This window comes from Colobus angolensis, unplaced genomic scaffold, assembly GCF_000951035.1.
Source record: "Colobus angolensis palliatus isolate OR3802 unplaced genomic scaffold, Cang.pa_1.0 Scaffold116, whole genome shotgun sequence".
Taxonomy (NCBI): domain Eukaryota; kingdom Metazoa; phylum Chordata; class Mammalia; order Primates; family Cercopithecidae; genus Colobus; species Colobus angolensis.
Genome location: NW_012112697.1, coordinates 3,897,332 through 3,910,317, shown reverse-complemented (window position 1 = coordinate 3,910,317; position 12,986 = coordinate 3,897,332). Strand labels below are relative to the sequence as shown.

At 39.7% G+C, this 12,986-nt stretch overlaps 1 protein-coding gene across 2 annotated transcripts in view; it reads right to left on the bottom strand.

Annotated features, from left to right (window-relative positions):
* Positions 1-12,986, bottom strand: part of PMFBP1 (polyamine modulated factor 1 binding protein 1) — a 55,337-nt gene that overhangs the window by 20,005 nt on the left and 22,346 nt on the right. For both annotated transcript variants that reach the window (XM_011961709.1, XM_011961703.1), the window contains 2 exons: positions 3,641-3,811; positions 2,516-2,626 (listed from right to left, as the gene is read on the bottom strand). In XM_011961709.1, the coding sequence (XP_011817099.1) occupies positions 2,516-2,626; positions 3,641-3,811 (282 nt within the window). The remainder of the gene's footprint in view (positions 1-2,515; positions 2,627-3,640; positions 3,812-12,986) is intronic.

The window sequence follows — 12,986 nt, the reverse complement described above, 5'->3', positions numbered from 1 at the left end:
TTAGCCAGGATGGTCTTGATCTCCTGACCTCGTGATCTGCCCATCTCGGCCTCCCAAAGTGCTGGGATTACAGGCTTGAGCCACCGCGCCCGGCCCATTAAATTTTTTTTAAAAGAGAATAAAACAAAAGGATACTGCAGACTTCTCAGGCTCACACGGAATACACATAAAAGCAGCCATCCCTGTATTCCTTCCTCCCTGAGACAGACAGTTGTTTATGGAGAATGTACTGTGTGCCCGGCACTGTCCTGGGTGCTGGGCATGACTCTGTTAATGTTTTCAAAGCAAATAATGTGGAGGAAAAGACACAGACAAATCCTTGTCCCCGCAGAGCTGACCTAGTGGGTGAGATGAAGAGCATAATAAGTAGTGGCTTATAGAAAATGTTAACAGTTGATAAGTGCTATGGGGGAAACAGAATAGTGAAGGGGAATGGAGGGGCATGGGTGGGCGAGGTGCATGTTGTAATTCTGAGTAGGACAATTGGCTGGCCTCCCTGCAAAGGTGGCCTCTCAGCTGAGACTTGCTGGAGGCGAGCTTTCAGGCGGGGAGACTAGCCAGAGACAAGGCCTGTGGAGGGAACATGTAGGAGGCAAGCGCGGCTGGCACAGAGCAGGCAATGGGGAGAGCTGGAGGAGGGGTGAGGAGCTGGTGGTTACATCACGTGGGGCTTGGGGCCCTTCTGCAAGACCTTTGGCTTCTACCCTGAAGGAGAGGGGATTGTCTTCCTCATCAAAAGAAGGCAGGAGCATGTGGCTGGGGAGGAGTAATTCGTTGCCTGGGCATCAGGGATATTGGGGAGAGGACTCAGGAGGGGGCACTGCAGGGACTCAAAGCCCCACACTGTGCCACACTGGCCGACGGGAGGAGAGGCCTGCTGGAAAAAGCTGGCGTGGGTCTCTCGTTCCTAATGGAGCCCCCGGAAGCATGAAGGCTTTGGAAAGGAAACACAGCATGATGGGGGAAGGTGTACTCTGCTTCTTGGGGAAGTTTGTATCATTAAAAAAATGGAGTCTTATGAGATTTTTGCTCTAGGTCAGGATGTGAATAACATGTAACTGATCTTTAAAATAAATATTGACAGATGTCCAAGGAAGAATTACAAAGTTCAATATCGATCCCTTGTTTAACCAACTTTCTGGGATTGGAAAGTCCTGGAAAGAGGAGAGTCTCCCTCCTCCCTGACTAGAGAACCCCTTGGGGAGCTGACGTGTTGTTTATTCCCTCTGCCACCCCACTTCACCCCTATTTCGGCATCAGTCTTGGGGCATGCAGGCGTGCCAGCACCTGCCCGGCGTGGCCTCCTGTGGCTGGCTTTGCCAGGTACCAAGTTCAGTCATGGCTGACTTAACAGGACCTCACCTAAGAGGACACCTGGCCATGTTTTAACTCCTGGTTCATCTTTTTTTTTTTTTTTTTGAGATGGAGTCTGATTCTGTGGCCCAGACTGGAGTGCAGTGGTGTGATCTCAGATCACTGCAACCTTGACCTCCCGGGTTCAAGTGATTCTCCTGCCTTAGCCTCCCTAGTAGCTGGGACTACAGGCATGTGCCACCACACCTGGCTAATTTTTGTATTTTTTTGTTTTTTTTTTGTTTTTTGTTTTTTTTTTTTGAGACGGAGTTTCACTCTGTCGCCCGGGCTGGAGTGCAGTGGCCGGATCTCAGCTCACTGCAAGCTCCGCCTCCCGGGTCCACGCCATTCTCCTGCCTCAGCCTACTGAGTAGATGGGACCACAGGCACCTGCCACCATACCCAGCTAATTATTTGTATTTTTAGTAGAGACGGGGTTTCACAGTGTTAGCCAGGATGGTCTCGATCTCCTGACCTCGTGATCCGCCCGTCTCAGCCTCCCAAAGTGCTGGCATTACAGGCTTGAGCCACCGCACCCGGCCGTAATTTTTGTATTTTTAGTAGAGATGGGGTTTCACGAAGTTGGACAGGTGGGTCTCAAACTCCTGACCTCAAGTGATCTGTTCGCCTTGGCGTCCCAAAGTTCTGGGGTTACTGGCATGAGCCGCCACACCTGGCCAATCAATTCTTGCTATTTGTTTACATGGTTTAACTGCTTATTTATTATTAGAATCAACTTTTGATACTGCTTTGAATTTTGCAAACACAGAGTTCTCAAAAAAAAAAAAAAAAAAAAAGCAGGGGGAATAAATTTGGATTAATAATCTTTCCTAAATTAGCTACTTTTCAACTCCAGCCAGACACTAGGAGGCTGGATGGTCCTTTTGAATCTGGCAAGGCAACAGAAGTATTCTCTCGTTTAGGTGTACTGTTAGAGACAGGGGCAACTAAGAGACAGGTGCAATTCCAAAACTGAATGCAGCCTGTCTTTGGGGTTTGGCATACATTATACACAGTATCCTTGTGGCAGGGCCAACCAAGGTCACACAGATATAAAATAAAATAAAACTGTCATGTAAAAATAGAAAATAAGTAGGAAAGCCCAGAATCAAACCCAGCTCAGCCCGATTCCGGTAGGCACAGATCAGCAAATTTCTCCCACCTTTTTGATGTCTTCACAATCTTCTGAGGAGCTAGGAGGGTATCTGTGGGTAGCTGTATAGGAAGCAAAGTCGGCTTGTAGTTTTATCAAAGCCTCTTCACGCTCCAGAACCTGCAAATAAGCTTAGATCGGTTATGCCGGATGATCAATGAAACATGCTTGTTACCATGACTATTATTTCAGAGTGTTCCTTTCTGCAGCATAAGTTTGTTGCAGAATTATACAATTTATCAGGCATTCCCTGTGGGGTAGGTAGGGAAAAGCAATTAAGCTCCCCATCTGACATCAAGGTTTTCTAAGGCATATGTGATCTGTCTCAAGTTCATCAATGCCCACACTTGCACTCTCTCCTAAACCTCTGTTTGGTCCATTTGATGAGGCAGAAGAAGGTTCTTCAGGGGCTGTGATGGAGAGATGTACCTAATCTATCAGAGGACAGGATACAAAGTTTGAGAATTAAAGAAGGAAGTTCCTTATGGAGTGTGTGACTGTGTGTGTAATTTCTTTTTTCAAAAATTAAAAAAACATCAAATTTTGGTTTTAATTTTATGCTTTTTTGATTTTGTTGAAAATAATTCAAATAAAACCCCAGCATGGAAAAGTGAAACCCCCTCTTCACTTATTCCCCCCTCTCTCACTTCCACTAAGGGAGAGGACAGTATTGAAAATTCAGTTTGTACTTACATATTAGTATTATCATCAGAGATAAAACAAAAGTAGGACTGAACTATACATGGAATTCTGCAACTTATTCTCGGCAATAAGTCACAAAGCTCCTTTCATGCAGCTCTTATAGATGTGCTTAGTCGTTTTTACTGGCTGCATATTATTCCACAATAGGGATATCTCTTTAATTATTTCTCTTAATCTCTTTAACCATTTCCCCACTGATGGGCATTTAGGTTGTTGTGTGAGAGATTTTAAGATTCTTTAGAATTTCAAACTACGTGGATGGGGAGAGGCATTATCATGGAGAATATGAACAAAGTGGGAAGGCAAGTATATATCAGACATTTGAGGATTCTTGGTGAAAAAGATTAATTTAGGCGACTCTTTTCCCCTCCTTTCTCTCCCCATGTCTCGATTGAGGGTCTCCCAGAGACATTTCTAGAAGAAGGCACTTACCAAAGCGTTACTGCAGGCCAGCTTATTCCGAAGTTCTTGAATGAGATCATCCTGTTCAGAGACCTTTTGCCAGACCTCAGACAGTCGTTTCAGGGTCTCCTGATGCTCTTGAATCATGCAAGGAGAAGTGTATATTCGTACCTTTGAATGATCACCCTTGTTCTCAGGCTCCTGAGAGATTTAAAAATAATGGGTTGGTTTTGTTTACAGTTTGTGAGTTACTTCAGAATTCCATGAGCATGGAAAATCTCTAGACCTATATTCTAAAGCTGTATGTTCATATATAGAAATCATGGTTTCTTTAACAAAAGAAAAAATATTAACTAGTGCATATACATGGTAAAAAGCCCAAATGGTTCACAAAAGAAGACACTGAAAGATAAATCTTCCTCCATCCTAACTATGACTCAGGTCCTCTTCTTGATGACAATCCATGTTACCAGCTTTTTGGATATCATTCAGGAATATTTTATGCATATTTGTAGATGCATATACGTATACGCATATAACTCTCACTTTTTTTCTTACACAAATGAGTCTTTCTTTTTTTTTTTTTTTTGAGATGGAGTCTCACTCTGTCACCCAGGCTGGAGCTCAGTGACACTATCCTGGCTCACTGCAACCTCAGCCTTCCGGGTTCAAGCAATTCTCCTGCCTCAGCCTCCCAAGTAGTGGGAATTACAGGGATGCGCCACCACGCCAGGCTAATTTTTTTTGTATTTTTTAGTAGAGACGGGGTTTCGCCATGTTGGCCAGGCAGGTCTCAAACTGCTAACCTCAGGTGATTCACCCGCCTCAGTCTCCCAAAGTGCTGGGATTACAGGCCTGAGCTACCACACCCGGCTGACAAATGAGTCTTCTATACAATATTTAAACATTCTGTTTTCACTTGACAATTTATTTAAGATAGTTTTCATATTGTTACTCATTGATCTATCTTACTCCTCTTTTAAAATTAATTTCAAATTACACAAGTAATTATATTTATATTGTCTCTCTAAAACATTGTAACACTACAGGCAGATCTGAATTTTTCTTCAACCATCATTTCTAATTTCATTATCTCTTTACTTTCCAGAGATGACAGTCTGTGCATATTCTAGAACTTTATACTATATTTACATAATATAAATGAATCTCTACAATATAAATTATGTTGGCTTTTTAAAACATAAAAAATATGTTTTTTTACTTAGCAAGATGTGTTAGAGATTTATCAATGCTAGTACATGTGCTTCTATCTTGTTCTTTTAAATTGCTTTTAAATGTGTGAATCTGGTTTCCTACTGATGAGAATATAGGTTGTTTCCACATTGTTTTTTCTGAAACAAAGCTGAAATGAACACTTTTGCACATAAATCTTTGAGTATTTATTCTGGTAATTGTGTACGTTAAATTCATAGAAGTAGGACTGCCAGATATGTTTAAAATTAGATCTTGCACTACTGTGCTTCAGAGAAATGAATACTTAACACTGTCATCAACATGAGTATGGCTATTTTCCTTGAACCATATTTGTTTCTTTTTTTTAAATGTCTTTCCCTAGATCATTTGAGATCATGCATGAAGGTTACTGCCCTCTTATTGGTTCGCATTTATAAGGGAGTAAATTGATATACATGGTGGAAAAAAAAAACAAAGTGTTCTAGTTTGGAGGGTAGATCCTTTCCCCATTAAACTTGTCTCCCTAACCGGGCTTTTTCAGGCAAAGTTAGGAATACTTCATGTTCACTGAGCATGAAAGCCTCCTGTGAGCAAGCTGCAGGAAGGCCAGGCAGAAATCTAAAACTGACTGTAAATAATGTTCATGTAGGTAATGCAGAGTCTATAGGGGCAAATGACTGGAAAACATAACAGAAAAGCTAACAAGGAAGAAGATATCTACAGCTTTCAATATCTTCTTAATACTATGAGATGAAAAATGGAAATTAATTTAGAAGGAATAGGAGAAATATTCTCTGATGTGAAGAAAAATGTAGATCTTCAGACTAAAAGGGTTAGTGAAGTGTTGAGTGGCTTAACCCCCTGAGCCTAAAAACCTCTAGTGTTCAAAGAGATAAAACAGGTAATCTCCGAAAAATGAGAAACACATTGACATCTAACAATGCGTCTCTAATACTGGGTGGTACAAGGAAATGTAGCAGTATCTTCGAAGACTTAAGGGAAGATGCTTTTGAAAGTTTGTATATACAGCCAAACTAGCATTCAAGGATGATGACAAAATAAACCTTGCTCAGACATGGAAATACTGAGAAATTGTGCCACCCACAATTGTTTCTGAAAGAATTAAGAAGGAATTATTTACAGCAAAAGGAAAACTCCAAGAATGTAGAAAAGGTAAAGGGACTGCTGAGCACAGTAATGAGAAACAGTTGGGTTTATTTGTAATATTAAAGAAATAGATATTTCCTATGTTATATAAACAGTTTCCGAGATTTAAAAGGAGGTAAGAAGCTTTCCAGCTCATTATATTAGGATGGCATAATCCAGACACCAATATGTGAGGAAAGCACAAACATTTAAACCATCAAACTAATCTCATTTCTGAAAATGGATGAAAAAAATAAACTTTTAACAAATTTAGTAAAGTTCATTACAATTATTAATAATATATTATGATAAAGTAGGGTTTATTCCAGGAACATAAAGATTGTTACTATATATGATAATCTATTCATGTAATCTGCTTCCTTGAAGGATAGATGCTAATAAAAATATCTGATAAAATTCAACCTTTATTCCTCATAACAATTCTTGATAAGCTAAATATAGACAGTCATATTTCCAATTTGAGAAAGGAGATTGAAAAGAAGCCAAAAACAGGCATTATACTTAATGGTGAAATACTAGAATTACTTCCTTTAAAATGAGGAGCAAGGCAAAGAGGCTACAATTCCACATGGCTCTAGAGGTGCTGGTCAATATAATAAGGTGGAAAAGAAGTTGTGTAAATTTTGAAAGGGAAAGCAATTTAGGTAAATCTAAGACAGTCAAGTGAAAATCTGGTAAGAGAGCTCAGTAAGGTAGCAGGATAAGAGAGAAGTTTTCCTATATATCAGTAATAATACAATTAGGCCAGGCATGGTGGCTCACACCTGTAATTCCAGTACCTTGGGAGGCTGAGGTGGGCAGATCACTTGAGGTCAGGAGTTCAAGACCCGCCCCAACATGGTGAAACTCTGTCTCTGCAAAAATAACAAAAATTACCTGTCCGTGGTGGCATGTGCCTGTAGTCCCGGCTAGTCGGAAGGCTGAGGCAGAAGAATTGCTTGAACCCAGGAGGCGGAGGTTGCAGTGAGCAGAGACTGCCTCACTGCACTCTAGACCGGGCAACAGAGTGAGACTCCATCTCAGAAACAAAAAAAATTGGCTGGGCCTGGTGGCTCACGCCTGTCATCCCAGCACTTTGGGAGGCCAAGGTAGGCGGATCACCTGAGGTCAGGAGTTCGAGGCCAGCCTGACCAACATGGAGAAGCACCCGTCTCTACTAAAAATACAAAATTAGCTGGGCCTGGTGGCACATGCTTGTAATCCCAGCTACTTGGGAGTCTGAGGCAGGAGAATTGCTTGAACCTGGGAGGCAGAGGTTGCAGTGAGCTGAGATTGTCCCATTGCACTCCAGCCTGAGCAACAAGAGTGGAACTCCATCTCAAAAAAAAAAAAAATTAATAAAATTAAATGTATAAAAGATCCCATTTAAAAAACCAATAACAACTGAAATATGTCTAGGAATAAACATAGCAAGAAATACGTGAGGTCTACAGAGAAAAGTACAAAATCTTACTGAAGGACACACAAGAAAACTTGCATAAAAGTAGAAATATGTTATATTCCATAGGGCATGCTAATTCCCCCAAATTCATACATAATTTCAAAGTCAGTCAACATAAATCTAAATTTCATTAAGAGAAGAAATAAACAAAAGGCCAAGAAAAAATGGAAAGTGTAGAAAAGTGAAGGAGGACCTGTCCTAACAGGATCTATTAAAACAAGCTACCAGTTAAAGTCACTAAAAAACTCTGACACTGGCACAGGAACTGGCAGAAAGATAAAAAGAATACAGAGTCCAGAGAAGGTCCCGTGTACAGAAGAATCGGTTTGTGAGCTGGTACCTGAACCAGTGTGGAAGGCCTGGGATGTTCAATAAATGGTTTTGGGACCACTGGATATCCATTTAAACAATAAAATTAGAGCCTTATGTCATTATACATATAAAATATATATTCCTGATGGACTAAAGATGAAAACATAAAAATGCAAAATTATAAAAGTGCTAAAGAAAATACACAATAAACTTTTATAATCCTGAAGGCAGTGAAGGCCTTTCTAAGCAAGACATAAAACCTAGAATTTATAAAGGACTGACAGATTCAACTCCATAAAAATTAAAATATTCTGGCATTACATAATGGTAAAGGGATCGATGCAACAAGAAGAGCTAACTAGCCTAAATATATATGCACCCAAGAGAGAAGCACCCAGATTCATAAAGCAAGTTCTTAGAGACCTACAAAGAGACTTAGACTCCCACACAATAATACTGGGAGACTTTAATACCCTCACTGTCAATATTAGACAGATCAACGAGACAGAAAATTAACAAGGATATCCAGGACTTGAACTCAGCTCTGCACCAAGTAGACTTAATAGACATCTACAGAACTCTCCACCGCAAATCAACAGAATATACTTTCTTCTCAGCACCACATCGCACTTATTGTAAAATTGACCACATAATTAGAAGTAAAACACTCCTCAGCAAATATAAAAGAACAGAAATCACAAGAAACTGTCGCTCAGACCACAGTGCAATCAAATTAGAACTCAGGATTAAGAAACTCACTCAAAACCGCACAACTACATAGAAACTGAACAACTTGCTCCTGAATGACTACTGGGTAAGTAATGAAATGAAGGCAGAAATAAAGATGTTTTTTAAAACCAATGAGAACAAAAACACAACATACCAGAATCTCTGGGACACATTTAAAGCAGTGTGTAGAGGGAAATTTATAGCACTAAATCCCACAAGAGAAAGCAAGAAAGATGTAAAATCGACGCCCTAACATCACAATGAAAAGAATTAGAGAAGTAAGAGCAAACAAATTCAAAAGTTAGCAGAAGACAAGAAATAACTAAGATCAGAGCAGAATCGAAGGAGGTAAGAGACACAAAAAAACCCTTCAAAAAAATCAATGAATCCAGGAGCTGGATTTTTGAAAAGATCAACAAAATACATAGACCGCTAGCCAGACTAATAAAGAAGAAAAGAGAGAAGAATTAAATAGATGCAATAAAAAATGATAAAGGGAATATTACCACCGATCCCACAGAAATACAAACTACCATCAGATAATACTATAAACACCTCTATACAAATAAACTAGAAAATCTAGAAGAAATGGATAAATTCCTGGACACATACACCCTCCCAAGACTAAATCAGGAAGAAGTTGAATCTCTGAATAGACCAATAACAGGTTCTAAAATTGAAGCAATAATTAATAGCCTGCCAACCAAAACAAGTTCAGGACCAGATGGATTCACAGCTGAATTCTACCAGAGGTACAAAGAGGAGCTGGTACCAGTCCTTCTGAAACTATTCCAATCAATAGTAAAAGAAGGAATCCTCCCTAACTCATTTTATGAGGCCAGCATCATCCTGATACCAAAACCTGGCAGAGACAACAAAACAACAGAATTTTAGACCAATATCCCTGATGAACATGGAGGAGAAAATCCTCAATAAAATACTGGCAAACCGAATCCAGCAGCACATCGAAAAGCTTATCCACCATGATCAAGTCAGCTTCATCCTTGGGATGCAAGAGTGGTTCAACACATGCAAATCAATAAATGTAATCCATCACATAAACAGAACCAATGACAAAAACCACATGATTATCTCAGTAGATGCAGAAAAGGCCTTTGATAAAATTCAACAGCCCTTCATGCTAAAAACTCTCAATAAACTAGGTATTGATGGAACATATCTCAAAATAATAAGAGCTATTTATGACAAACCCACAGCCAATATCATACTGAATGAGCAAAAACTGGAAGCATTCCCTTTGAAATCCAGCACAAGACAAGGATGCCCTCTTTCACCACTCCTATTCAATATAGTACTGGAAGTTTTGGCCAGGGCAATCAGGCAAGAGAAAGAAATAAAGGATATTAAATTAGGAAAAGAGGAAGTCAAATTGTCTCTGTTTGCAGATGACATGGTCGTATATTTAGAAAACCTCAATGTCTTAGTCCAAAATCTCCTTAAGCTGATAAGCAATTTCAGCAAAATCTCAGGATACAAAATAAATGTGCAAAAATCACAAGCATTCCTATACACCAATAACAGACGAACAGAGAGCCAAATCATGAGAGAACTCCCACACACAATTGCTACAAAGAGAATAAAATACCTAGGAATCCAACTTACAAGGGATGTGAAGGACCTCTTCAAGGAGAACTACAAACCACTGTTAAGGAAATAAAAGAGGACACAAACAAATGGAAGAACATTCCATGTTCATGGATAGGAAGAATCAATATCGTGAAAATGGCCATACTGCCCAAAGAAATTTATAGATTCAATGCCATCCCCATCAAGCTACCACTGAGTTTATTCACAGAATTGGAAAAAACTAATTTAAATTTTATATGGAACCAAAAAACAGCCTGCATAGCCAAGACAATCCTAAGCAAAAAGAACAAAGCTGGAGGCATCATGGTACCTGACTTCAAACTATACTGCAAAGCTACAGCAACCAAACCAAAACAGCATGGTACTGGTACCAAAACAGATATATAGACCAATGGAACAGAACAGAGGCCTCAGAAATAACACCACACATATACAATCCTCTAATCTTTGACAAACCTGACAAAAACAAGCAATGGGGAAAGGATTCCCTATTTAATAAATGGTGCTGGGAAAACTGGCTAGCCATATGCAGAGAGCTGTAACTGGATCCCTTCCTTATACCTTATACAAAAATTAACTCTCTCAGGATGAATTAAAGACTTAAATGTAAGACCTAAAATCATATAAACCCTAGAAGAAATCCTAGGCAATACCATTCAGGACATAGGCATGGGTAAAGACTTCATGACTAAAACACCAAAAGCAATGGCAAGTAAAGCCAAAATAGACAAATGGGATCTAATTAAACTAAAGTGCTTCTGCACAGCAAAAGAAACTATCAGCGGAGTGTACAGGCAACCTACAGATTGGGAGAAAATGTTTGCAACCTATCCATCTGACAAAGGGCTAATATCCAGAATCTACAAAGAACTTAAACAAATTTACAAGAAAAAAACAACCCCATCAAAAAATGGGCAAAGGATATGAACAGACACTTCTCAAAAGAAGACATTTATACAGCCAACAAACTTAGGAAAAAAAGCTCATTATCACTGGTCACTAGAGAAATGCAAATCAAAACCACCATGAGATACCATCTCATGCCAGTTAGAATGGTGATCATTAAAAAGTCAGGAAACAACAGATGCTGGAGAGGATGTAGAGAAATAGGAATGCTTTTACACTGTTGGTGGGAGTGTAAATTAGTTCAACCATTGTGGAAGACAGTGTGGCGATTCCTCAAGGAACTAGAACTAGAAATACATTTGACCCAGCAATCCCATTACTGGGTATATATCCAAAGGATTATAAATAATTCTACTATAAAGACACATGCACATGTATGTTTATTGCCACACTGTTCACAATAGCAAAGTCTTGGAACCAACTCAAATGCCCATCAATGTAGACTGGATTAAGAAAATGTGGCACATATACACCATGGAATACTATGCAGCCATAAATAAGGATGAGTTCATGTCCTTTGCAGGGACATGGATGAAACTGGAAACCATCATTCTCAGCAAAGTATCACAAGAAGAGAAAACCAAACACTGCATGTTCTCACTCATAAGTGGGAGTTGAACAATGAGAACACATGGATACAGGGTGGGGAACATCACACACCAGGGCCTGTCAGTGGGTGGGGGGGCTGGAGGAGGGATAGCATTAGGAGAAATACCTAATGTAAACGACAAGTTGATGGTGCAGCAAGCCAGCATGGCACATGTTTACCTGTGTAACAAACCTGTATGTTGTGCACATGTACCCCAGAACTTAAAGTATAATAATAATAAAAATTAAAATCTTCTGTATGGTGAAAAATACCACTAATAAGGTAAAATGAAAAGTTACAGACTGGGAGAAAGTATTTGCTATACACGTAATGAAGCATTATTACCTGTAATATATTAAGAAGTTCCTATAAACCAATGCAAAAAAAAACTAACAACCCAGTAAAAAATGAGTTAACAAGTAATTCATGAAACAGAAATCCATATGACCAATATGTTTATGAATAGTGCTCAATACTTCATAAATGTGGTAGAGACTGTGATGGGCCTTCCAGATCCCCTTTGGCAGTGAAGGACTTATTGCTCTTTATGGGGACTGTGTAGGCTGAAGAAAACTGCTTTGCCCAAGGCCACGCATCTCTCCCTGCGGGGCCCACATCCCATAACTGTTGATAACATGGAGGCTTAAAGGCCAGCTCCCTTCCCTTCAATTTAGCAAGGCTCTGAGGTTCATCTAGCTCTGTGGGGTTGGCTGAGGCCTTTGTTGAGACTGCATCACAGCTCAACTTCTTTCTTTGCCCAAGCTTGCTTTTCTCTCCTTCCTTTCACTGGTGTTAACACCAAGAGCTCTCCCTAAAAATGTCCTGCACACTACTCTGTCTTCGAGCTGGCTTCCTGGGTAACTCAAACTGCAACTATTAGAACTAAGGAAATGAAAATTGTAACCAGTCAACGTTTTCCCCATACCCATCAGCGTTTAGCACAACTTTAAAAGAATGAAAACATACCCTGTGGATGGGTGTGGGGAAATACACTCTCTTAATTATTGTTGGTAAAAGTGTAAACTGGTAGAACTTTTTGGTATACAATTTAGAAGTATCTTTAAACAATAAAACTAAGCATATCCTTTGACCCAGCAATCACACTTCAAGAATTATCCAAAAGAAATAAGGAAGTTAATTACAGCCTGTTTGTAAAAGAGAGGAAAAAACAAGTCAATAAGTAGTACATCCCTACTACAGAATACAAGGTAGTAAGTAAAATAAATTGTTAAGATGTGCATTTTAGGCTGGGCGCAGTGGCTCGTGCCTGTAATCCTAGCACTTTGGCAGGCTGAGGTGGGTGGATCACATGAGGTCAGGAGTTTGAGACCGGCCTGGCTAACATGGCAAAACCCTGTCTCTACTAAAAATACAAAAATTAGCTGCACATGGTGGCATGTGACTGTGGTCCCAGATACTCTGGAGGCTGA